Genomic DNA, 27,210 nt, shown 5'->3' on the forward strand with positions numbered 1-27,210 from the left:
CAAGGATTTTTATTTAGAACACATTTATTTGGTCAATATTAGAACAATTCTCAAAACTAGGTTTCACTCAAAAACTTAATATTCCCGTTAACAAATAGCGCACTGCTCCCAGCGACGGACCGTCCCGCGGAGCGAGCGCGCGCCTTTTGGTTACATCTATCACGAAACACTATCACGTGCGTTACTGGCATTAAACGATATGCATTTAACATTAAACGCAAAACAAATATTTTACGATCTCTTATAACTTATTCCATAACCCTTAATGCAATAAATCTTAGTATTCGCTTAAAATATAACAATTACCAACAGTGCTGTAAAATAAAACTTTCAAACAGTCCACTCAATAGTGCGAAACTACAAAGATTTTTTTAGGATATAGAAAAAAAAATACAAAAAATTAACAACATACGTAACATAGCAAATGGTAAAAGAACAAACATGCGTAATCAGTCGGACTGTCCCACAGGAACCATGAATTTGCTTTTAAATAGAACAGCCTCAAAATAATCCAAACATCTTGTAAATTATGCAGATATTTATCTATAGCACATCATTCATATCCATACTTATTTATTTTGTACATTTCGTAAGTATTCATAAAATTACCCCAGTTATGTTATGCAACATTCAGCCTAAAATATGTTACTATAAATATATTTATAATATATAAAACCGTTTCAAACCACTATCCAATTATGAGCATCACTCACTCAATACAAGGAAAATATATTTTAAATTACATATATACACAACATACTTAACGACTAATTTCTACAATATACGAGACGGCGGTTGCTACTACAATGTATGCAGGACTCTAATAAAAGCACTTTATTTGGTATATATTTATTTAACACCCTGTACATAGTATAAAAATAGTGTATTATTTTATTTTAATACGGTTTAGGCACAATCAGGCTAAAACGTTTAATGGCGAGTGCCTTGATTATGAGATCAGTAAATACACCATTTTCTGAAGTGTCTGTGTATAATATACACACTGTAATTACAATTTACACTATTAGGTACTCCGCAATTTACGGTGGTGTAAAATTTTAGCTCAAACGTTAAAAGGCACTGCATATGTATGCGAGTATACGGTATTTTCAAAATATATAATATATGATATTATGTTACTGCAAACTAAATATATCAGGCACTTGATTCTATTAAGGACAGCATTAGGAAATTATGGGTCAAGCAAGTCCCATCAAATATTTAAATACACCGCTCGTAACATCGCAAGTCGAAGAGCGTAAAACAGAGCAATATAAAAATATTACATAGAAAAGCTAGTTCATTTTCTAATATATATAACGTCTGAGTATTGGTTCTGCTTATTTCACACTGAAAGTTCATTACACTATGCCGTTGTACGACAATGTTTGAATCAACATGCAGACAAGACAACATTAAACGACAACAAGCATAATGTTTATAAATACACAATACAGTATAGGACATCAACAACAGCAGTACGCACTCTTTGTACTTGAGCCTAAAGTAACACCTATTTCTCGCAATACACATATATTAAAATGGTGCTTAGAATTTACGTGAGCAATTGTTAACCATATCAACAAGGGTTGTCTGGTCATATAAATAATTACATCCTAATTTTTATATACAGTAGTAGATAGGTTCACATTTCATTCGCAATTAACCAATCTTATATACCTAATTAATTATTTGTTTATCCAGGTGTCTCATAAAAAATACCTGTTTATTATAAAATTCAAACCCCATTTTAACCCGTCTGCGAGCCCGTTTCGTGACATAACACGTTCGCCGGCGGTATCCATTGCCCTGGCTATAGGACCTACTACCAAATCACACGGTTCGAAGTTATATCGCAAGTACAGCCGGCAAACGTGTCCAACGTACTAGTAGAAGTTAAAATATAAATACGTGCAACAGTAACTTTATATTTCTAGTAACTAGTAATCGAAATAACAAGTAGATATTAAAAGTACGATTTCATACAGTACAGTCATTACGAAATTATTAAAAAATAAATTTCAACATTGCTATGTTGATTACGATTGTGTAGATACATACAGGTTTTTATCTGTGTGCAAACATAAGGTTTATATTCCACTAAGTGTTATTTAATGTTTATGAAACAAATCCCTGCAACACTAAACAATCGTAAAACAGTACTTGTTAACAAACCTAAACCTTTATACATATATATAACTTACTAAATATTAATAAAAACAATATTAAATTATGACAATAAATAAACAATTAATACTAATTTATGGCTTATTATAAAGTGTTAAGTGCAGATATTTATATATATATTTTTATAATTCTGCTACAAAATGGAATGATTTTAAGAAAAACAATTTTAATAAACTTTGTAACACAGTAACAAATTACAGATCAGATCAGATTGCACTTCTAATAAGTTTATTATAAAGTACCTAAATAATTTTATTTCTCATATCACACTGTAGAAAATTTGGCTTTGTCACAAGGTAATGAACTAAATGGTTAACATCCTAACTAAATAAAATAATTTGGAATCGAAGGAATGTTAATTTGGGTGGGCTCCAGTCTTGGATATGCAGATACATTTGTAATGCAGACCCTGACAAACCAGTTCCAAACAGTCTTACTTCATTAGCTACCTATGTTTCAATTTTATTGTATATTTTAGATTTCCTGTAGAAAAATCATTTAATTTGGGTTGGGATATGACAAATTTTGCAGTACTAATTGATTTGTACTTGCAAAATTTCTCAGCCAAGACAAAGGACTTTCTTCTGTGACTGAACACAGCCCTTGCCTTGTTCCTGAGTGCCATGTTGTCAATAAATTTATTCTTTTCAATAAATACCCATGGCTGCCATTTCCTCCCAGTCAAATCTGGATTAAATGCTTCTTTTGCGCAAGTACTGGCATAATGTGAACCATTTTCGGACTTTTTTATAACCACCTTGGGAATGTACTTTTTAGGTTTCTTATTCTTTGCTTTGTGCATTTGAAACTGAGCTTCATCAATATTTTTAAGAACATCTTCAAATTTAGGTTTAATTTTCTTTGGGGTTTCTTTTTTTAGCTTAATGTTATTATCACTATAAATATTCCGAGTGCTAAATTTTGGTTCTTCTTTGGCTACTTTGTTTTTTTGCAACTTTAGTAGACTTTGTTGTGGTAAAGCCAGTTTTACTTTTAGATCAGGAATAGACTCCCTAAGCGGGGGAATATATTTTTGAGCAGCTTTAGTGAGCAATGGTCGCTTTGAAGTGGTACCATGGCTGTAATCAGGTTTAAAATATTCGTTGGTAGTACGTTTACAGCTATTGTGTTCTTGCTTATCGGAACTTGAGTTTTTTACTTCAGATATTCGTGAACCTTTGAAGTTAGAAATTTTAAGTAATATACTTGAATTTTTTTCTTCAGATGTAGTTGACGAAACTTCGGGAGAACTAGAAGTTTTATGTATACTGTTCGTTTTATCAACGTAAGAGAAAACATTGTCTAAACTTGACTCACATGAGTGTATTGTACCGTCTTGAGTATCATCACAATTATTATCAGCAGGTGGCTCCGTAACATTATTTATCGATTCTATATTGTCTTCATTTGGGATAGCGCCAATCGTCACTTTATTTTTTATATTATTCATAAGAGGTGAGGGAACTTCCAAACACTTTGAATTTAGATTTTCTTTGTTAATTGTGCCTGCTTCAGGTCCCTGCCGGATCGGCAGGCTAATAGACTTTATATTTGACTCTGTAACCGCACGAGGGATATTGTCAACAGGTTCAGCTAATAACATTTCTAATGAATCGCTATCATAATATTTACTACCTTTCTCGGTTGTATGAGATTCTTTATCCATTAGTTTTTTATTAACATCCATTTGAGGCGTTCTGTACAACGCGTCAACTAATTGAGCATCATTTGTGCACATGTTGTCGCCATATATGTGTTTAACTTTGCTCATGTGATCTGCGTCTTCATTACTTAAGGTATCCATGTCTTCATCGTCCGATTCATAATCGGTTAAATCCGTATCCTTTGGAGAAGCTGGATCACCAATAACGATATTTTCTGCGATGTCCTCGGTTTCAATAGTTTCTTCACAGCCAACGTCTTCGACCCAAAGTTTTTCTTCATCATATTTGGTTATGTATGTGTCAGAAGTATTTTCGTTCTGGTCTTCTAAGTTATACGCTGGAGATGCACTCTTTTCATCCACTACAGGATCTTTAATCGAATGGTTTGAGAAATTGTTTTCAAATTGCATATAATTTTCTTGTTCATAATTTTCTTCAGAGACAATACAATGATCATCTATCAGTATGCAAAACGAAAAATTTTCGTTACTAAGTGTTGACACAGAATTTCTTCTACTACTTTGAATTATGTTCAGCAAATGGGATTCGTCTATTTTGCTGATGTCACAGATTTTTTTCCGTCTTTTGGGCAACATACATCTTTTTGATGGACGCTCGTCAACGTCATCATCATATGCATTTAAAGCAGAGTCAGATAAAGATCTTTTGAGGGAAAAACGTGGTCGAGCACTTAAATGTGCAACGAATGATTCTATTTTTTTATCCAACTCATTCTCGACAGGTGTACCAATTGTACTATACTCGTTACAGTGTTCTGGTGTCACACTTATAGAATTATCAATGACTATAATATTAGTGGCACAAGCATCACTTTCGACATTATTAATGAATTGTAAATCAGCGTCGCCGTTATTGTTTTCTAAATTCTTTACACATTCAGCGTCCATTTCTTGGCTAGGTGACTTATAACCAGAATCGTCAACTGATTTTGGAAACGTATCTTTATTTGTGCATTCGTCATTGTCATTTTCAAATTTTTTTACACATTCATCAACGATTTCTAGCCCAGATGACTTATAACCGGAATTGTCCACCGATTTTGGAAAAGTTTCTTCATTTGTGTATTGTATATCTGATTCGCATTTACCAGTATTGTTTTCTAAATCTTTTCTCCATGCTTCATCCATTTCCTGGCAAGAAGACTTAGAAACCGAACTATTCACCGATTTTTCATAAGTATCTGTGACAATATTCATTTCATTTTCATCAAAACTTTTTATTTGAGTTTTTGGCGATGGCATAGTACTTTCTTTATCGTTTTGAATACAATTTTTGTTAACATTATCCTCGTTTCTTTGACATTTATTATTTTCCGAAGAAGTGGCGTAAAATACTTCTTTACCAAGATTTCCGTTACCAAATTCCTCAGTCGTAGCGGCTTCATCCATTGTTTCGATTCGATCAGACGAATCCAAATCCCTAATATTTTCGTCATTACTAATTTTATTTTCAATATGTACATCAACGTGATCAGTTTTTGGACTATTGACCATATGATCACATAAACTATTGTGTTCACCAGGATTAGAACAGGTGTCGAAATATTCATTATAAAAAAGCAAGTTCTGAAAACGAGAAGAAAAAAGCTCTTTATTTACAAATGCATGACACGCCGGGACGTTTTTAGTTTTTGTTTCTTCTTGACAAAGGTTCTTTTGAATATCATGTTCGAAGCCTGTCAAGACGGGATTATCTCTATTATTAAGCATTTGGACATCATGATGTCGGCCTTCGTTTTTACATTCAAAATTTTCTAGTTTTTGCGATTGATATTCAGTTTTCTGTACGTTGGTGGTAATATTTATGTTTTCATTTTCAAAATTAGTACTTTTACTTACATTCAATTCTACGCCGTGTTCTACAAATTGATCCGTGACATTGAGCGTGTCCACTTTATTTGTAACAGAGCTCATAGTGTAATCTTTTATTGTTTCTTCGAGTTCTTTTTCTTTCATATCAGAGTTAACCAAAGGAACAAAATCTTTGTTCTTAAGATTAATGTCCATTGATTGATTTTGAGATTGAGTTTCATGTTGATGGTATTTGACCAGCGTATTTAATTCTTTTGCTTCATAATTAATACTCGCGTTTGCGTGTGCCAAAGACTTTTCTTTGTGTTCAATTAAATCACTAGAAATCTCTAACGCATTGTTGTTAACAATTTTGTTTGATACTACTGGGTTATCCGAATTTAGATTATTTTTCAGTGCCGAATCAGAGTTTTCAATACATTTTTTGGTGTCACTATCAGTATTCAAAGGCAAATTATTTTGTAGTGCTTTCGTCTCAGTTTCGTAACATTTGTTTTTGATAGGCGAAGATGAAACTGGCATATTGGTATTTATATCGTCTGGTAAATTATGCGAAATGTTCTCAATAACGTCATTATTTGCTACAGTTTCTGTAGGCCCATTTTTATTAACGTTCGTACATTCTATATTCATCAAATTAACTAGTGTTTTATTATTTTCTTCTGCTAGAACGTTTCCTGGTATAATCTGAGCTTGTTTCTGTGTTAGTTGTCCTACAAGTTCTTTTTTATCGGGAGAAAATAAAAAAATCTGTTTTTCCTTATTGTTTACAACATTGTGTTCTACGATGTCTACGAGCTTATTTTCGTAACTTCGTTTTCGATGAGTGGCCTCACCCCTAATTTTCTTTCTCTTTAGTTTGGGAACATACGATATACTGTTATGGTTTATGCGATACTGCTCTGAAAGGATATTATTTTCCGCTTGCAATAAATAAAGCGTATCTTTATTGTTTACTTTATCGATACACATTGTTTTGGGTTCATTTTTATTTTCCGAAATGTCTTCAATATGGTCTATTGTACTTATTGCATTGTTAACTGGTGCTTTTTCATTCAAAGCAACCTTTTGTTTATTTTCAAAAATAGTTTTTTTCTCTTTATTGTAATCTACATTTGTTTTGTGGAAAGTTTGATTTTCAATATGTGAAACTGAATTATCTGTTTCAATTTCCATTTTTGGAGAACATGAAGTTTGATTTACAATATGCGAAACTGAATTATCTGTTTCAATTTCCATTTTTGGAGAAAATAAAGTTTGATTTACAATATGCGAAACTGAATTATTTGTTTCAGTTTCCATTTTTGGAGAATTTGAAGTTTGATTTTCTATATGCGAAACTGAATTACCTTTTTCATCTTTTTGTATGTCGCATTCTTTGCTTAACCCAGTAGTAAGACAATTGTTATGGGTTTTTGGAGTCGCAAGCGGCTTCTCACGAGTATTAAAATATTGCTTATCAGATGTATCGTTTTGTGAATTCAATAAAATATCGTCGGGTTTTTCTACACTACCAACACTAATACATTTTTCTTTATTATTTATTTGTTTCTTCCTGCAAATATTACCTACAGCCAACTGATGCTTCTCTTCTAAAACAGTGGTTTTATCACCCTTTTCAGTATTTCTGCATTCTTCGTCTACTTCAATCATAGAATATCTTGCCTGTGGTGACAGATTTATTGGAAAAGCAGCCTTTTCTAAATATCGGTTTAAATTATCTTTACTGTGCATATTACAATCTTCTGTTTGTGCGTGGACAGAATTATTACGGCTGGTCTCTTCATTCACGTTAAAATGTTTGTTTGATAAATTACTTGACTGATTTATAAAAGTGCCGGGTAAATTAGTTTTAACATCATCATATCTACCGGTGATAGTGGAGTTGGTGGAAGGGTCAAACATTTTATCCACATCATTTGGTTGTTTTGTATTTTTAGTTTGAGACACTAAATTCATAGCAAATTCTTGAAGGTCATCTTTAAAATCACTCCCAGAATTATCATTGGTTTCTTCAAGACTCCTTGTGTTATCAGGATTTTTTATAATTACACTATCTACTCTTGTAGCTTGAACTTTTGCTGGTGGTGTATCATTTTCACCTGGAACACATCTTTTTAATTTTCTGTATTTGCTTAATCGAGAAAAATCTGTTTCAGTTTCAATTTTAGGAGAATATTGATAATTCATATCACATTCAGTAGTGGCAATAGCAGACCGGTCAATGTCCAAGGTAGGAAGATCTTTAGTGAAAGATGTAGTTATGACCGAATCTGTTTTGTTTGCGTTAATAAATTGTTGATTTACTTCAGGGAAATTCAATTCTATATCTGTGTCTAGTCTGGGTAAAGAAGCCAAACATACACCCGAATTACTTTCTAAATCTTGTAAAGTGTAACTTGTTTTTAAATGGTCAATGGTAGGTGAATTAGATAGATGTTGACTGTTTATCATTTTGCAACTTGATGCTGTGTTTGGTATGGGACATTTTATTGTTTTGTTCAGTAAAGTGTGGTCTAAGTTGTCATCATCAGCTTGTATTGTAGGTGACTTTACATTACGTGGATTAGCCACTTTTTCAATAACTCTTTCATTGAGCATCTGCATGGGTGTAGCCACCTCGACATTCAACATTTTTGGGCTACATGGCTTAATTTCGAAATTACAGCCAACTTCTTTATGAATAACAGATTGACTGATTTTAGCTTCAACATCCAATGGTGACAAAGCACGAGGTATTGGCTCATGTTTGTGTGGAACGCTTTTTAACGGCATTTGTATTGTCCTTGGCGTAGGAGGTTTAACACTGGTAATATTTGAAGATTCTATGGCTTCTTCAAATTGATTGAGCAATTCAAGACTATTATAGCCTTTAATATTTTCGGGTAATTTAGATACTTTTTGAATGTGTTCATATTTGCTGAGCTCTTCACTTGGGACATTGACTAATCCAAGGACATAGAGTTGTTCCTGATTGGTAACACTATCATACTGCTTACTAAAAGTATGTTTATCATCAGTAATGTTCTTAACACCATCTCTTTTAGCACTGTTTTCAGCATTTTCATCATCTCCTTCACTCCATGATGATATAAATTGCCTTATATCTTTTTTAGATTTTGACCCTTGATTGCTGCTGGGATCTAGTTTGGTTGGCGGGGAAGCTCTTACTATTGGACCATATCTGTAGTCATATCTACCATAAGGATCCATTGGAATTCTGTTTAGACTCTCCATACTTCTCACACTTGTCACTGAGGATTGGCTTACATATCCACAGTCTTCTTGAGAAGTGCCATGAGTCAGTGCTGTTTCATTGCTAGCATTTGAATCTGCTGGTGATATTGCTAAGGTACTGGGGGAAAACTGAGGTGGTAGTTTTGTTAGAGAATGATTTATCATAGATGGATCCATGTTTTTATATCGAGGATATTCATAATTTTTCAATGACATATTCTCTTTAATATAATATGGATGAGCATTTACTCCATGCATGCTTGGAGAAGCAAAATTTTGTACAACAATAGTATTTTTAGCATGATATGGCCTAGGTACATCATTAAGATAATAATTATCAGGCATAGGCAAAGCCTTTGAATGGGTATCATAATCAAGGTACATCTTACTTGCGGGGTCGTAAGGCAGTTTGTTTGGAACTGGTTTATGTTGCCCATCTGGTGAGTATGGGTTCAATTTATTTTGCATATGGTTCCCAGGCACAGGTCTATAAGAGGAATGAATAACAGGGTTACGAATGGGAACACCATAATTGGCTTGTTGACTGAGGGTTCTTTGGTAACCATCCATAAAAGGCTCAGGTATCCTCTCAGTATATTTGGGTACTTGGGGATAGCCAGGATAGGAATGAGGCGGTATTGTCTTTGGTAATTCATATTTATGAGCAAAGGGATTGGGGGGATGGTAAGGACTTGGATAATTTCCTAGATATTCATACCTGCTCTGTGGGTATCTCTCCTTGATGTTGGGATAGGGTTTGAAGCGGATGTTGCTCTCTTGGTAATAGGGATCCGGATACAGTGGTTCTTCATGAGACCTGGTAAGCACTGGCCGGGGACCAGTACAGTTGGCATAGTCTGAATATGGCAGTGCTTCTGGAGCACCATATGTTCTCAGTGGGCGTACATGTACACTACCGGCAGGCCACCCATGAGGAACTCCTCTCATTAGCAATGGGTTTACATTTGATGCACTATGATCAACATTCCTAATATGTTTTTGGTCACTACTTACTTGATTAATATTATAAGGCACTTCACAATACTTTACCTCAGTGGGCACATTCAACTTTATATTTTTGGATGCAAACGGGGAATCTTCATGCAGTTTAGTTGAATTATATCCAGGTGGCATGATAATGCGCTGCATATTTTCTTGGAATGTCTGTCGTGGTGATATGTTTCTTGTGGGGTCCTTGTGGTCGGGCATCTTGTAAGGGTAATCAGGCATGCGCCGGTAGATAGGGTCGGGGGCGAGCCATGGCTCGGCTGGCGTCTTCTTGGGGCCGTCCCGCGAGGGCGGCACGACGCGGTCGGGGCCTATGACGGCGCACGGGCGCACGCCTGCCGTGTCCCCCTTGAATGCGCTCGCTCCGGCGTCGTGACTCTTGCTCCTGTCGTACTGGAGCGCGAACTTAGCGCCGCCATCGTTGCTACGTTCCGCCAGAGCTGCCTCAGCCCGCGAATCCTTAGCATCCATGGCCAACCCGAGTTCCACAATGGACCTTACTTGATAACATCTTTTACGTATACTTTATTGCACGTCGTTACTTCTATTTCATACTCTCAACATAATGAATATAGTGCTCGTCCTGAAAATATAAACAAAATACCAATCAATATCACAGATAACTACTTTGGCAACTGTCAAAACACAGTGCCACATACCCCTTGTGAATTTTGATTCAATAAATTATTAAAGCTCAATTTTACAATGAAAAGGCTACAATATACATTTAGTTTACCTGAAGTTTCTAAGACATCAATAATATTTCCTAGGAGACACCGATTTATTACGTTCCTGCGTTTGTCGTCCATGCACAGACAAGACTTGAGTGTTGCATGTCACCAAAATACAATAAGGATGTGATCACTGATCTGTGTACCATCTATAATCTACAAGTGATTTAAAATTTTATTAATGTACCCAAAGCTGCAATATTCAAATGATAAAGCAAAAAATATACAGTTTGGTATCACAACTGCGTTTGTTTTTTTAATTATACGCTCGAAATGTAAGCTTAATATAATTGAGGGCCTACCGCAAAAAATGAAAATCGAAATTTCGTTACCCGCCTCTCTATCGCTCTTGCATATTCAAAAGAAAATGAGCTACAAAACGAAATTTCAATTTTCGGTTCTGGCAATTCTTTGACTATTCCGTGGATATTTTTTTAGCTTAGCGCGTCCACACTCGTACTCGCGTTCCCCCCTGTAGCCTCGTGGAGAGTGTGGTGTGGAGGCAGCATCAGATTTTTCTAAAGGTGCGTACACACCAAGCCAACGAACGCCAACGAACGTTTTTCAGTGTTGGCTGTCGCATGTTCGTTGATTCTCGTTCAGGTGCGAACATGTATACCAGGCCAACGAACGCAAACGAATGGGTTTCGCTGGCCTTCGTTGGCTGTGTCTAGAGCATATCTAGACTGATTAACATACGCCAACCATTGTTTGTTGGCGTGTGCCGGCGATTAATTTGAAGCAATCGACGCAACGCGGTGTGAATTGGGGTGCGTACTGTGCGTACATACCAAACTAACGAACGCCAACGAACGTTTTTCAGTGTTGACGTTCGTTGGTTCTAGCCAACGCCGAATATCTTTCGTTGGCGTTCGTTGGTCTGGTGTGTACGAAGGCTTTGCCTGCGTACAATGATACCGCCACCCGCCACGCAGCGAATAGCCGTATAACGGATGATTATAGAACGGTCGTTGGCGTTTGTTGAGTCTTCCAGGCAGGACTAACGAAGGCCGGCAAACCCATTCGTTGGCTTAGTGTGTACGCACCATTATAAATATGATGGTATATATAGTTTGTCAAAGGACTGTCTCATTCAAGTCTCATTTCAAACATAGAGAGAGAGAATCATACTATCTTTGCCTTAAGGCCGCTCCAGACTACGCGGCGCATAGCCGCGAACGCGAGTGTGGAGTCGATTTCGCTGATTAGCGAACTTGACTCCACACTCGTGTTCGCGGCTTCGCGCCGTGATTCGCGCACGAGTGTGGAGGTTACACTAGTACTAGCACCCAAAAGAAAAGGATGAGTATAGTTTTTTTTGTTCTTATTTACTGACCATTTGGTTTGACCAACTATAAGTGGGCGCGTCTGTGGGCGCGTGTCAAATTCTCGTCTTACTTATAATTATATCAAATACATCACTCCCCAACATCTCCCCAAACAGTTTTAATGTGGTTTTATTGTATAAATCATTATAAATGCTAAATTAAAGAAAATAAAACACCCTTAAGGAGCACTTTTTTGATGATTTTTTGATATGCGAACGTATCCCAAATATCAAACTAAAGCTGTCAACCAACGTCAATGAATTGTCAATATTGTCAATAAGGTCATTTTTTCAATTTAACTTGACAAATCCATACAGAAAACGAGAGGCAGCTAAATTAAATTCAATTGTATAGTAATAGTTTTATAAATTATTTCGTGATGAAATACATCTCAGTTAGTTTGATATTAACTTTAATATTTGCTGGATATGTTATTAATACGATATGGACTCTAGCCGAAATATTCATCCCGCCCGAATGTAGTCGTGGCGAACGATGTTTTAGTTCCTATTTAGCTTCAGATCCAGTCCAGCATTTAGTTCTTTATACCTCTGTTAGAGAAAATCCGCACGACGGTGATCCTGCCTCAGAAGCGGTGACAAAGGTGCATACTTCGGTGAATTTCGACTATCGGAATCCGGCTTCTATGTGAGTGTCTAAACATCGTTATTCGTTTGTTTTTAACTTTAGATTAGATAAACCCATGAGAAACCTTATTATTTATAACTACACAATTATGTAAATAAATATTTACGGATTACGAAACAATTCTACATACATTTGACTGACTGCTGCTGACTGCTTTGTTTTTTTTTAATTTTTTTTTGTTATGTTAAGTAATGTAGTAATTGTAGTAATATTATAATGATCAATGTGGTTTAATGATTTATTGTAATTTAATGTAATGTTTTAATTGTAATATTTTGTAATTGTACTTTATGGTCTAGTTTAGAAATGACTCAACTTTCAGAATTTTTTTATACAAAATTTTAATGAAAATTTTATTGTAGTAATAACTGCCCTCTATTAACTAACAAATCATTGTTTGTTTTACAGTGATGTCACACTGAAAATTCCTCGCAAAACTCGCAATAATGGCACATTGTTCATGCATGCGGTTCTCCTTGATGAAGACCGGTTGTACAAGCAGTTTGATGACATCCATAGAACAGAAACATTGCATACCTTGCCACTGATCACATTTATTGAGCCACAGGCTGCCACATTTAATTTGTTAAATAAAAATGTAAGAGACAAGTATACAGCTTTCTTAGAAGGCTTGATTAGCGAACTTGATAAATTTGAATCATTCTTAGAAGCTCTTCAGGATAAGTAAAAAAGTAATTCCACTCTTGAATGTAAATGTGTATATTTTGTATAGTTGACAAAATTTATTCACTTCTACAATTCGTTTACTATATACAATATATAATTATTGTATATAGTAAATATATTGATATTTATAACTAATATTGCTTATTTTATTACATACATACATACATATAATCACGCCTATTTCCCGGAGGGGTAGGCAGAGACCACGGATTTTATTACAATTTGCATTATATTACAAATTTCAATTATGGAATGTCTATCTTAACACCTGACTACTACTTACAAGAGGGGCTTTGATTAATTTTTTACTTATTTCTCTATTGCCTGTTTCAAATCTTTAAAGCTTAAAGTACCTATGTAAAACTATGTGACTTGGAAGTTTAGCCTGTGAGGTACAATATGTTGTAGTTTTGCTGGAACAAGTTACAGTGTGTTTGTATACATTTTAAAAATATTTTTAGATATTCGCTTTTGTGAAAACACTGATTATATTTCAATTTTCAGACTGAAGAGAAAAAACCAAAGGTTCAAAATGTAAAGCCCATAGCTCATATAAACACCATAGTTCCTGTGTCTGTGTTAACAGACAATTTAAATCTTCCTGTTAACAAAATACCAGGGGAATTGTACTCTTACATAAGGTAAGTGGTTAACTAAGTAAGGTATTTAGTAACATCTAGGTAACAGACTTCTAACCTAATCGGTAGTGTCCCGACCTGCCCTGCAAATGAAACTGGAGTTTGAATTCTAGTCATGGCATCTATTTGTCTGTTTGTCACGAATATTTCCTTCTGGGTTACGGGTGTTTTCTATGTGTACGAAAAGTAATGATATGTAAAACAACTCAAGTGGCCAAAAACTAAATTTATTTCTCAACATAATCTCCAAGCAAGCCTACACACTTATTCCATCTTTTCTCCAGACCGCGAATTCCATTAAAAAAAATTATATATTTGTATCGACTCTCCAAATATGAAAATGAGGAACAGCAGCAGCCATGACCTCACTGTTGTCCGAAAATTTCTTGCCTCTGAGGTGTTCCTTCAGCCGTGGAAACAAAAAAAAGTTGTTACAATACTTGGTATTCTGATTCTAAATACCCTAATGCATATGTACATTTCGGCTTTGTCCAATGGCTAAAGACACCCTGTATATATATATACCATGACTGTGCTTAAAAATCACCAGAAATATAAATTATATCAAAAATTATCAACAAGGTAAAGTTATTTTATACAATTACTTTTAGAGTAAACCATATGTGAAATATCATCAACTGTTAATATCACATTTCTTTCAGGTTACGCCACCGTAAGTTCTTGCCGATTATTCAGCACAATGTTCTGAAATCTCGACTATCAAACCTTCAGCCGTTAAACAGCACCAGTTCTGAAGTGAACGTAACTGTCACCGTGTCACCGTCCTCATATGGCTCCTTACGTTTGGCCCTACATGTTCGCTTGGCTCTGGAACAACTACATAACCTAGGATTTAGTGACAAAGATGTTGATGATGTTAAGGGGATCTTTGCTGATACCAATCTGTACCTGCTGTCTGCAACACTTTTGATTGCTAGTTGTCATGTAAGTACATTGTTACATTAGTATTATTGTTTGTAATATTATTCAATATATTAATAACGGGTCACTCACGTATTTTAAGTCGAAAAACGCTCGACATGCTCCTGATGACACTCCTCGGTACGGAGCTACGGAGTGAAACATGTCGAGCGTTTTTCGACTTAAAATACGTGAGTAACTCGTTATTAATATATTTAATATGTCTCTGTCTCACATAAGTTTTGTTATTAAGTTTGTAACATTGTTATTATCTTATGTTATTCAGATGCCACTTAATGTCCCTAAATAATATGCCAATAGGTGGCCTTTGCCGACGCAAGAGACTTTATATAAATATTAAAAACCGGCCAAGTGCGAATCGGACTCGCGCACCCAGGGGTTCCGTACTTTTTAGTATTTGTTGTTATAGCGGCAACATAAATACATCATCTGTGAAAATTTCAACTGTCTAGCTATCACGGTACATGAGATACAGCCTGGTGACAGACAGACGGACAGCGGAGTCTTAGTAATAGGGTCCCGTTTTTACCCTATGGGTACGGAACCCTAAAAACTAACTTACTGTCCAAAAATCAACAAACATGTGCAGAACAAAAAGCTATATAAATAAATAAAGAGGTATTTATTGCAAAATTATATTGTATTAATATTGAGTTCCGAAAGACTTCTGGTCTTCATCATCAGTTTATTTTTGATATGGTTAAAATATACTGGAGTAATATGGATCAGTTGATCAAATAATTTTAATTGACGTCACTTCATTACTCATGGTTTAATTATGCATAGTCAAAAAACTACATAAATTATACAACTTTATCACCTTGATATACTTACTTTTCACCTCGTGTTGGACATACGCCTCCTAAAATTTTAGCCACTTTTCTTTTGGGTTATTCCCACTAGTTACCACCAAGTTGTTACCAGTGGTAACTGGGAATTTTTTTCCCACCTTTTACCACTAGTAACTATATGTATCTTACACTGGTTATCTTTGCTATTCCAATGGAAGATAACAACTTTCTATAATTAACCAACTGTGTCTCCCCGCAGTTGCTGTTCGACTTTCTGTCATTCAAGAACGATGTGTCATTCTGGAGAAGCAAGCGCTCCCTGGGAGGACTCTCAACTCGCACCGTGCTATGGCGCGCGTTCTCGCAGCTGGTCATCTTCTTCTATCTGCTGGACGAACACACGTCGCTGCTGGTGCTGGTGCCGGCCGGCGTCAGCGCGGTCATTGAGGTGAGACTACTTGAAGCTTGCTGTGTTGTGGTGCATTCTCACAGCTGGTCATCTTATATCTGCTGGACGAGTGAGTGTTGAGTTTGATCCACCTAGCTGTTCTCACAGCTCATCATTTTCTACCTTCTGGAAGAAGTAGAAGTACACCTTGCTGCTTGATAAAAAATTAAATTAACTAAACTAAAATTAATTAAACAAACTGTTAAGCCTTTTAGGGTTTTCTTTGTATTGGGTATTTCATGGTGTACCTAAATAATTATAGTACAACCAAAGTAGCTGAAAACCAAAATGGCTCAAAAAATTTAAGTCCATTAATGTACGAAAAGATAAAACGGCGAAGTATTTACATAATACGCAAAGGGTTACTTCAATGTTTTGTTTTGTTTAAACCTCACGTAGAAAACAACCTACTTACATGGAATGACCTACATCGCTACTCACCATGAAAACCGTTCTCTCAGACCGACGTGTCATACACGACACGTCACGCATCAGTCATCGCTGCCTCTGTATAGAAACAATGGCAGTAAACTATCTCAGGCAGTTTAGGAATTGACACGTCACGTAAGAACGCACCTGCTTCCTACGAGCAATCACAAATCCAGGTCAGCGGAGCCTTTGTAGCCGTATCATTCGTGTTTCTTTTTACGCTAGAATTTTGTAAATTTGTTCTATAATAGATTACTCTGTATAAATCTACTCTGGCACTGCTCTACATGTGCAGCTGAGCTGAATCTAGTACAGACGTTGTAATAACATAGAAATATGCATCAAGCAGCAGAACTAGCTAAGCGGAAATTGAGGTGTCTAAAAGGGCGCTCTCATTATCCTAACGATAAAGTTGCGTTAAAATGAATTTAGGCAACTTGTCCGCTTAGCTTCCTATGCCACTGACTGTAGGAAGGTAAATTTTCGATAAACAAAGTTCCCATTTTCCCTACACCAAGCAAGATTACAAACATATTTGACCCTATAAACTTTTTATTTTTCCTGTTACCTTTCTATTACCTAGCCTTCCCTGCTAACGCGTGCATGGTCTTCACTAATAAATAGTAGATTGTACAACAAGGGCATAAAGCAATCCATTTCTATCTGATATCTGAGGCAATATAGTCGAGGATAAAATGGACATTTATGCCTGAGATTCTGCTATTTACTTCGATTGTGAGTAAAATTTACAAAAATATCCAATATTGTAGGTTATTTTACCGTATTTACTCAAGACTAAAGAAAATTGTATTCGGTCGTGTCGGGGGCGCGGGGCACGGCACGCCGGTCAGGAGCGCGCCGGTCGGGGGCGCGCCGGCAGGGCTGTCAGTTTGTATGGCAGACTTTGGACTTTATTGCTAAGTCAATGAGGGTCGTAATAGATGATTTTATTTTATGCTCTAGAACACAATAAACAACGTCAACGTCGTCTACGCAGACTTAAAGTCTAACTTTACGAGCATGAGAAGTGAAAAATATAATATTATGGGTTTATTACTTAAAAGTAGTAAAATTATATGTGATAGGCCACCTCTTTGTTTCATCTTTATCTATTGCAAAACGTATCTAGTGACCTCTATGTATGTTTAGATATCTTTTTAAGTATCCGTAAGTACCTACTCGAAGGGAAGGGGAACAATCAGAACCTTGTGCTAAGCTTGCGCTGTTCAACCCTCTCTCTAACCCGGCTCTAACTCAACCATTATAGGTAGACAATACAGTTGGAATGTTCCGTGTATTCGTTTTTTGTTGAAATTAAAGGTCACCGTGCAATGACATTAATAAGCATCCTTGTATTTCTAGCTATGGAAGGTGACGAAGATCCTTCACGTGCGCGTCTCCTGGTCGGGCTGGCGGCCCCGCATATGGCGCGACGTGGCGGACGCGGCCGAGCGCAGCACCGCCGCCGCCGACGCCGAGGCCATGAGATACCTGTCCATGCTGCTGTACCCGCTGTGTCTCGCCGGCGCGGTCTACTCACTGCTCTACGAGCCCCACAAGAGGTCAGTATGACCTCGCGTGAGCGCGACGTGGCGGACGCGGCCGAGCGCAGCACCGCCGCCGCCGACGCCGAGGCCATGAGATACCTGTCCATGCTGCTGTACCCGCTGTGTCTCGCCGGCGCGGTCTACTCACTGCTCTACGAGCCCCACAAGAGGTCAGTATGACCTCGCGTGAGCGCGACGTGGCGGACGCGGCCGAGCGCAGCACCGCCGCCGCCGACGCCGAGGCCATGAGATACCTGTCCATGCTGCTGTACCCGCTGTGTCTCGCCGGCGCGGTCTACTCACTGCTCTACGAGCCCCACAAGAGGTCAGTATGACCTCGCGTGAGCGCGACGTGCCGGACGCGGCCGAGCGCAGCACCGCCGCCGCCGACGCCGAGGCCATGAGATACCTGTCCATGCTGCTGTACCCGCTGTGTCTCGCCGGCGCGGTCTACTCACTGCTCTACGAGCCCCACAAGAGGTCAGTATGACCTCGCGTGAGCGCGACGTGGCGGACGCGGCCGAGCGCAGCACCGCCGCCGCCGACGCCGAGGCCATGAGATACCTGTCCATGCTGCTGTACCCGCTGTGTCTCGCCGGCGCGGTCTACTCACTGCTCTACGAGCCCCACAAGAGGTCAGTATGACCTCGCGTGAGCGCGACGTGGCGGACGCGGCCGAGCGCAGCACCGCCGCCGCCGACGCCGAGGCCATGAGATACCTGTCCATGCTGCTGTACCCGCTGTGTCTCGCCGGCGCGGTCTACTCACTGCTCTACGAGCCCCACAAGAGGTCAGTATGACCTCGCGTGAGCGCGACGTGCCGGACGCGGCCGAGCGCAGCACCGCCGCCGCCGACGCCGAGGCCATGAGATACCTGTCCATGCTGCTGTACCCGCTGTGTCTCGCCGGCGCGGTCTACTCACTGCTCTACGAGCCCCACAAGAGGTCAGTATGACCTCGCGTGAGCGCGACGTGGCGGACGCGGCCGAGCGCAGCACCGCCGCCGCCGACGCCGAGGCCATGAGATACCTGTCCATGCTGCTGTACCCGCTGTGTCTCGCCGGCGCGGTCTACTCACTGCTCTACGAGCCCCACAAGAGGTCAGTATGACCTCGCGTGAGCGCGACGTGCCGGACGCGGCCGAGCGCAGCACCGCCGCCGCCGACGCCGAGGCCATGAGATACCTGTCCATGCTGCTGTACCCGCTGTGTCTCGCCGGCGCGGTCTACTCACTGCTCTACGAGCCCCACAAGAGGTCAGTATGACCTCGCGTGAGCGCGACGTGCCGGACGCGGCCGAGCGCAGCACCGCCGCCGCCGACGCCGAGGCCATGAGATACCTGTCCATGCTGCTGTACCCGCTGTGTCTCGCCGGCGCGGTCTACTCACTGCTCTACGAGCCCCACAAGAGGTCAGTATGACCTCGCGTGAGCGCGACGTGGCGGACGCGGCCGAGCGCAGCACCGCCGCCGCCGACGCCGAGGCCATGAGATACCTGTCCATGCTGCTGTACCCGCTGTGTCTCGCCGGCGTGGTCTACTCACTGCTCTACGAGCCCCACAAGAGGTCAGTATGACCTCGCGTGAGCGCGACGTGGCGGACGCGGCCGAGCGCAGCACCGCCGCCGCCGACGCCGAGGCCATGAGATACCTGTCCATGCTGCTGTACCCGCTGTGTCTCGCCGGCGTGGTCTACTCACTGCTCTACGAGCCCCACAAGAGGTCAGTATGACCTCGCGTGAGCGCGACGTGGCGGACGCGGCCGAGCGCAGCACCGCCGCCGCCGACGCCGAGGCCATGAGATACCTGTCCATGCTGCTGTACCCGCTGTGTCTCGCCGGCGCGGTCTACTCACTGCTCTACGAGCCCCACAAGAGGTCAGTATGACCTCGCGTGAGCGCGACGTGGCGGACGCGGCCGAGCGCAGCACCGCCGCCGCCGACGCCGAGGCCATGAGATACCTGTCCATGCTGCTGTACCCGCTGTGTCTCGCCGGCGCGGTCTACTCACTGCTCTACGAGCCCCACAAGAGGTCAGTATGACCTCGCGTGAGCGCGACGTGCCGGACGCGGCCGAGCGCAGCACCGCCGCCGCCGACGCCGAGGCCATGAGATACCTGTCCATGCTGCTGTACCCGCTGTGTCTCGCCGGCGCGGTCTACTCACTGCTCTACGAGCCCCACAAGAGGTCAGTATGACCTCGCGTGAGCGCGACGTGCCGGACGCGGCCGAGCGCAGCACCGCCGCCGCCGACGCCGAGGCCATGAGATACCTGTCCATGCTGCTGTACCCGCTGTGTCTCGCCGGCGTGGTCTACTCACTGCTCTACGAGCCCCACAAGAGGTCAGTATGACCTCGCGTGAGCGCGACGTGGCGGACGCGGCCGAGCGCAGCACCGCCGCCGCCGACGCCGAGGCCATGAGATACCTGTCCATGCTGCTGTACCCGCTGTGTCTCGCCGGCGCGGTCTACTCACTGCTCTACGAGCCCCACAAGAGGTCAGTATGACCTCGCGTGAGCGCGACGTGGCGGACGCGGCCGAGCGCAGCACCGCCGCCGCCGACGCCGAGGCCATGAGATACCTGTGCATGCTGCTGTACCCGCTGTGTCTCGCCGGCGCGGTCTACTCACTGCTCTACGAGCCCCACAAGAGGTCAGTATGACCTCGCGTGAGCGCGACGTGGCGGACGCGGCCGAGCGCAGCACCGCCGCCGCCGACGCCGAGGCCATGAGATACCTGTCCATGCTGCTGTACCCGCTGTGTCTCGCCGGCGCGGTCTACTCACTGCTCTACGAGCCCCACAAGAGGTCAGTATGACCTCGCGTGAGCGCGACGTGCCGGACGCGGCCGAGCGCAGCACCGCCGCCGCCGACGCCGAGGCCATGAGATACCTGTCCATGCTGCTGTACCCGCTGTGTCTCGCCGGCGCGGTCTACTCACTGCTCTACGAGCCCCACAAGAGGTCAGTATGACCTCGCGTGAGCGCGACGTGGCGGACGCGGCCGAGCGCAGCACCGCCGCCGCCGACGCCGAGGCCATGAGATACCTGTCCATGCTGCTGTACCCGCTGTGTCTCGCCGGCGCGGTCTACTCACTGCTCTACGAGCCCCACAAGAGGTCAGTATGACCTCGCGTGAGCGCGACGTGGCGGACGCGGCCGAGCGCAGCACCGCCGCCGCCGACGCCGAGGCCATGAGATACCTGTCCATGCTGCTGTACCCGCTGTGTCTCGCCGGCGCGGTCTATTCACTGCTCTACGAGCCCCACAAGAGGTCAGTATGACCTCGCGTGAGCGCGACGTGGCGGACGCGGCCGAGCGCAGCACCGCCGCCGCCGACGCCGAGGCCATGAGATACCTGTCCATGCTGCTGTACCCGCTGTGTCTCGCCGGCGCGGTCTACTCACTGCTCTACGAGCCCCACAAGAGGTCAGTATGACCTCGCGTGAGCGCGACGTGGCGGACGCGGCCGAGCGCAGCACCGCCGCCGCCGACGCCGAGGCCATGAGATACCTGTCCATGCTGCTGTACCCGCTGTGTCTCGCCGGCGCGGTCTACTCACTGCTCTACGAGCCCCACAAGAGGTCAGTATGACCTCGCGTGAGCGCGACGTGGCGGACGCGGCCGAGCGCAGCACCGCCGCCGCCGACGCCGAGGCCATGAGATACCTGTCCATGCTGCTGTACCCGCTGTGTCTCGCCGGCGCGGTCTACTCACTGCTCTACGAGCCCCACAAGAGGTCAGTATGACCTCGCGTGAGCGCGACGTGCCGGACGCGGCCGAGCGCAGCACCGCCGCCGCCGACGCCGAGGCCATGAGATACCTGTCCATGCTGCTGTACCCGCTGTGTCTCGCCGGCGCGGTCTACTCACTGCTCTACGAGCCCCACAAGAGGTCAGTATGACCTCGCGTGAGCGCGACGTGGCGGACGCGGCCGAGCGCAGCACCGCCGCCGCCGACGCCGAGGCCATGAGATACCTGTCCATGCTGCTGTACCCGCTGTGTCTCGCCGGCGCGGTCTACTCACTGCTCTACGAGCCCCACAAGAGGTCAGTATGACCTCGCGTGAGCGCGACGTGCCGGACGCGGCCGAGCGCAGCACCGCCGCCGCCGACGCCGAGGCCATGAGATACCTGTCCATGCTGCTGTACCCGCTGTGTCTCGCCGGCGCGGTCTACTCACTGCTCTACGAGCCCCACAAGAGGTCAGTATAACCTCGCGTGTGCTGCGGTACCGCCTGTGCTGTAAATAAATTTTAATTTTATTTTTATTTTATTTAATTTATTTAGAAACAAACAGTCTCTTATATTAATAACTTGTTACAATGTAGGGTAATAGACTTATAGACCTACAGTTTCCTAAAAAATAGTATGAAAACCATGTGACTTATATAAATACTAAATTAAACTAGAAATATAAATTCCAAGTTGTCAAAACAATGTTACAATAATACTCTTTCATTTTAACAAAAATAAAACAAGAATGGAAAAATAAAACAAAAATGGATAAAACTAAAATGGATAAATTGTAAACAAAACAAAAGTGCAATTAAAGTTAATTTTCTAATTAAAGCCTGTTAAAGCCTATTAATACACTTCAAGGTCAGGCGTTTGAAGGTACAAAACTTGTTATTGAAAATATCTAAATTTTGAAATTTATTATCATACATCCTGCAAGCTCTTCTAATGAAACCGTTTCTCGCGTATGAAGTTCGACTACGGGGAATATAAAAGAGGTTCTTCTTTCTACATGCTCGCTCACAACGACGGGGTACTCTAAAGGAAATAGATTTTAATAACTCAGGGGCGTCGATAATGTTGTTAATGACCTTATACAGAATAATAACATCAGTGCGTTCGCGACGCAAGCTCAAGGGAGAAATATTATGTCTTTTTATAGCGGTAGTGTAATCTATGTATTTATTACCAGTGCGGTAATCAATTGCTTTTACAAACTTTTTTTGCACTTTCTCTATTCTATCGCTATGAATTTTATATAGCGGGTTCCACACTGCGCTAGCAAATTCCAATCGACTACGGACATAGCTATTAAATAATATCTTATACGTCGAAGGTCTCCTGAAATCATTACCTACGCGCAATATGAATCCCAACTGTTTAAAAGATTTTTTTAAGATATTGTCAATGTGGGGCACAAAGGTAAGCTTTGAGTCCATGATTACGCCGAGGTCACGGATCTGGTTCACACGGGTTAACTCTTTATCGCAAAGATCATACTTGAAGTTAATAGTTGTCCTTTTTCTACTAAAGCTAATAACAAAACATTTTGCTGGATTTAAGAATAGATTATTTGCGTTACAAAAAGTCTGGAAATTATGTAGATCATTTTGCAGTAACTTACAATCGTCTGGATTTCGTATGATTCTAAAAATTTTAGTGTCGTCGGCGTATAAGAGCATGTTTGAGTTCTTGATACATTCAGTAATATCATTAAGGTACAGGACAAATAGTAAGGGCCCCAAATGGGAACCCTGCGGTACACCAGAACTGATAGACCTGTAATGAGAAATATGCCCTCTCACAGCTACAGCCTGCGAGCGATTTTCTACATAAGATTTTATCCAACGGTAAAGATCCCCGCGTAAAATGCCACAGCTTCAGAAGTAAGCGCTCATGACAGACCTTGTCGAAAGCCTTGGCAAAATCGGTATACACAGCGTCCACTTGACAGTTGTTATCTAATGCAGTTAATATGGCTTCTGTATATGATAGAAGATTAGATTCGACACTACGACCGCTGAGAAAACCATGTTGGTTAGAAATGATATGACGCCGCATAGCAGTAGAAAGCTGATCACTTACAATCTTCTCTAAAATTTTGCCAAACTGACACAATTTCGATATAGGGCGATACTTCTCTATGTCCGAGCTAACTTCACCTTTTGGTACCGGTGTAACTAATGCCTGTTTCCACAAAAAAAACCTCTCAAAAAGTAAAGTTATCGGTAATGTTAAACTTGAGGAGCAATTTTTAAATTTTATTTTTGTTCTTTAATTTTATTTGCTGTACCAATTTCTAGGTAAATTCTCACAAGCATATGGTCTTTTTTCAGTTGGTACTCCTGGGCGCTCCACAGCGTCGTGAACGGCGTGTACGCGTTCGGCTTCCTGTTCATGCTGCCCCAACTGTTCGTCAACTACCGACTACGCTCCGTGGCCGCGCTACCGTGGCGCGCCTTCATGTACAAGGCGTTCAACACGTTCATTGACGATGTGTTTGCTTTCATTATTACCATGCCGACCGCGCATCGAGTGGCTTGCTTTAGAGATGATTTGGTGTTCCTTGTCTACTTGTACCAACGATGGTAAGTAGTTTGAAATATTACTCTATATACTCTACCTAAGCTCCGTTGCGGCCCTACCCTGACACAGCGAACCGCGAAACAGCGCGATAAACCCTCAGATTGTGATAGTGGCGCCTCCTACGCAGAGTTTCGCGTAATATTCCCTATTACGTGACACATATATTTATTTCGGGCAAAAAGAAAAAAATCATGCATATAAGGGTTCAATTTCACGTTACATTCTGTATTTTTAGGTTATACCCGGTGGACAAGTCGCGAACAGACTCCGCCGTCAGTATGGATGAGAACCCGGAAGATTTGCAGCCGCTGAAAGAAAAAGCCGAATAAGGTTTATTAGTCCAAATAGACCGTGAGATGTTAAAAAAAACTTTTTGAATTTGGAGAAATCATTTTGACCACTGCGCTCTTTATTCACTGTACTAATCTAATTTGTGGTTACAGTGTCTTTCTTTAATATAAGAACGCCGTCGATGGCCAAAATACTCCAAATAGGCTTTGTTAACATCTCACGGACTTAATATGTCATTTTGTAGAAAAGCTAGTTACCTACTGTCCGCGCGCGAATTCCGTGCACGGCTGAGGAATGTTAGGAATGTTGGGCGTCATGACAGAGTGGTGTCATTTTGTACGTACGGGCGCGGCGCACACCCTCCCACTTCCTCGACGTCCGAATGCACGGAATTGGCGCGCGGACAGTATTTGGTTATTCCTATAATATTTGAGACGACTGCTTGGTTATATGAGTAAGCGAAACGTACTGTTTAGGTATTGTTATTTATTTGGCATATTTGCGGTACGTGTTCAGTCAGCAGCCAAAGTTGGTACGCAATATGGGTCAAAATCCTTTTCGTTGTCTTGTTTTTTGGCGCCAAAAAATGTGACGGAGTGTAGCTTTTTGTATGAGATGAAATTTAGTTTTTAATTTTTCGCAAGTAAAATATAATCTATAGCTACCGAGACATGTAATAGCACTCAACTTTTCTATAATTTTATTTGATAAGAGACGCCAATACAAGCGTGACAGAGAGGTCAGAAACAAGACACGAAAATAATTTTGGCCCATATAACATGCTCAAAATGAATAGCACAAGTCGTATGATTTTATTCATAAACGTTGTGCAAACCTCAAATAGCTATAGTTTGTCCTTGTCTGTCACTTTGACATTTGTGTTTGTTAGAGAGAGACAAGGGTTCCCGGCAAGCTCGGTTCTCCATACAAACGTAGTTACGCTCTCATTTTAAAACTAGTAGGTAGTTTGCTCTAAAACTTTGTACTTACAACGGATAAGGTATATCTATGTCTGTAATTAGTTTATGTAGCTTCAGATATTATAGTTAAAAAAATACAGCGTATTTAAGTTTTTCATACAAAACTTGTTTTTGCTCTATTTCGGTTGTTTTATGAACTGGAGCTATATAAACTAGTTTCAGACCTAGTTATACCCTATGTACAATCCAACACGCAGTTTTAAAATGAGAACGAATAGAAACTCCGTTTGTATGGAGAGGTGAAATTCGGCCGAGCTTGCCGGGGACTTAACAAACTACTTTAAACTAATAGAGGCTTGTTAAGTTTTATGAATAAGAAGGTTCTTTTGACAATCTAGTTACGTATATATTTGGAGCACTTTGTGTTGCTACTTTAGTTGCTGACTATATTTTATGGTGTCAGAGACAATGTAAACTTTTTTAATTTTGTGCAAAACTAAAAATGATTTGAAAAATGAAATTATTAATTTAAGTTATGCTTAAATTAGCTTTATTTCTCCAATGAACTGTGAACGAAAAAGATTTGCGCCATTACTATTTCTTTAATATGATTAACTCATATATTATACTTGATCACTCGCTAAACTCCTGTAAACAGAACTGTAGAATAAACTTCTAGTATTTAGAAATATTTTTGAGTAATAATTTGAACTAGCGCCTGAGTGGTATAAGAAAATTAGGAAGTAAAATGGTAAAAATAATTTATTGAAATGCCTAATGTATATTTATAGTAAACAGCGCAACGATATAACTTAATTAACACTATAAACGCATAGAAAACCGGACAAGTGCGAGTCGAACTCGCCCACCGATGGTTTCGGACTTTTTAGTATTTGTTGTTATAGCAGCAACAGAAATACATCATCTGTAAAAATTTCAACTGTTTAGCTATCACGGTACATGAGATACAGGCTGGTGACAGACAGACGGACAGAGGAGTCTTAGTAATAGGGTCCCGTTTTAGGGTTCCGTACCCAAAGGGTAAAAACGGGACCCTATTACTAAGACTCCGCTGTCCGTCCGTCTGTTTGTCCGTCCGTCACCTGGCTGTATCTCATGAACCGTGATAGCTAGACAGTTGAAATTTTCACAGATGACGTATTTCCGTTGCCGCTATAAGCTATAACATAGAGTAACTTATACTAGAGCAGTACTGTCATAGTAAATTTTGTAACCACAGTAAATTCACTGCCATCTGTCGACACACTTTAAAACTAAAAATGAAGATTTATGTCTGTCGACACACTTTAAAACTAAAAATGAAGATTTATAAAAATACGATAAAATGTATTTAAATATGGATAAATGATTTTTTTTATTTGCATTAATTATTTTTATGATTTTGACCCATGTTCTTTCACTGATATGCGTTAAATAACAAACGAAACCGTCAACGCCATCTATACGACAGTAGGCCAAAGCTAGTAGCGCCCTCTGATCGAGAGTCAAATTTTCTTGATTTTCGAGGCACGTTTTTTCCTTAAGACTGTATCCGTATGTATC

At 41.2% G+C, this 27,210-nt stretch overlaps 2 protein-coding genes across 2 annotated transcripts; one reads left to right on the forward strand and one right to left on the reverse strand.

Moving 5' to 3' along the window:
• Window positions 1-6: 6 nt before the first annotated feature.
• Window positions 7-10,773, reverse strand: LOC134755972 (uncharacterized). The gene is made up of 2 exons (XM_063692697.1): window positions 10,665-10,773; window positions 7-10,511 (listed from the first exon to the last, which is right to left on the reverse strand). Exon 2 carries the CDS (start codon window positions 10,397-10,399, stop codon window positions 2,633-2,635), a length of 7,767 nt encoding a protein of 2,588 aa, XP_063548767.1. The 5' UTR covers window positions 10,400-10,511; window positions 10,665-10,773; the 3' UTR covers window positions 7-2,632.
• A 1,505-nt stretch (window positions 10,774-12,278) lies between these two features.
• Window positions 12,279-26,939, forward strand: LOC134755966 (lipid scramblase CLPTM1L). The gene is made up of 8 exons (XM_063692679.1): window positions 12,279-12,635; window positions 13,044-13,233; window positions 13,827-13,963; window positions 14,623-14,905; window positions 15,953-16,141; window positions 17,933-18,132; window positions 24,187-24,438; window positions 24,672-26,939. The coding sequence occupies exons 1-8, from the start codon at window positions 12,367-12,369 to the stop codon at window positions 24,763-24,765; spliced, it is 1,614 nt and encodes a 537-aa protein (XP_063548749.1). The 5' UTR covers window positions 12,279-12,366; the 3' UTR covers window positions 24,766-26,939.
• Window positions 26,940-27,210: the final 271 nt, after the last annotated feature.

The sequence above is a fragment of the Cydia strobilella genome, chromosome 3 (genome assembly GCF_947568885.1).
Source record: "Cydia strobilella chromosome 3, ilCydStro3.1, whole genome shotgun sequence".
Lineage (NCBI taxonomy): Eukaryota > Metazoa > Arthropoda > Insecta > Lepidoptera > Tortricidae > Cydia > Cydia strobilella.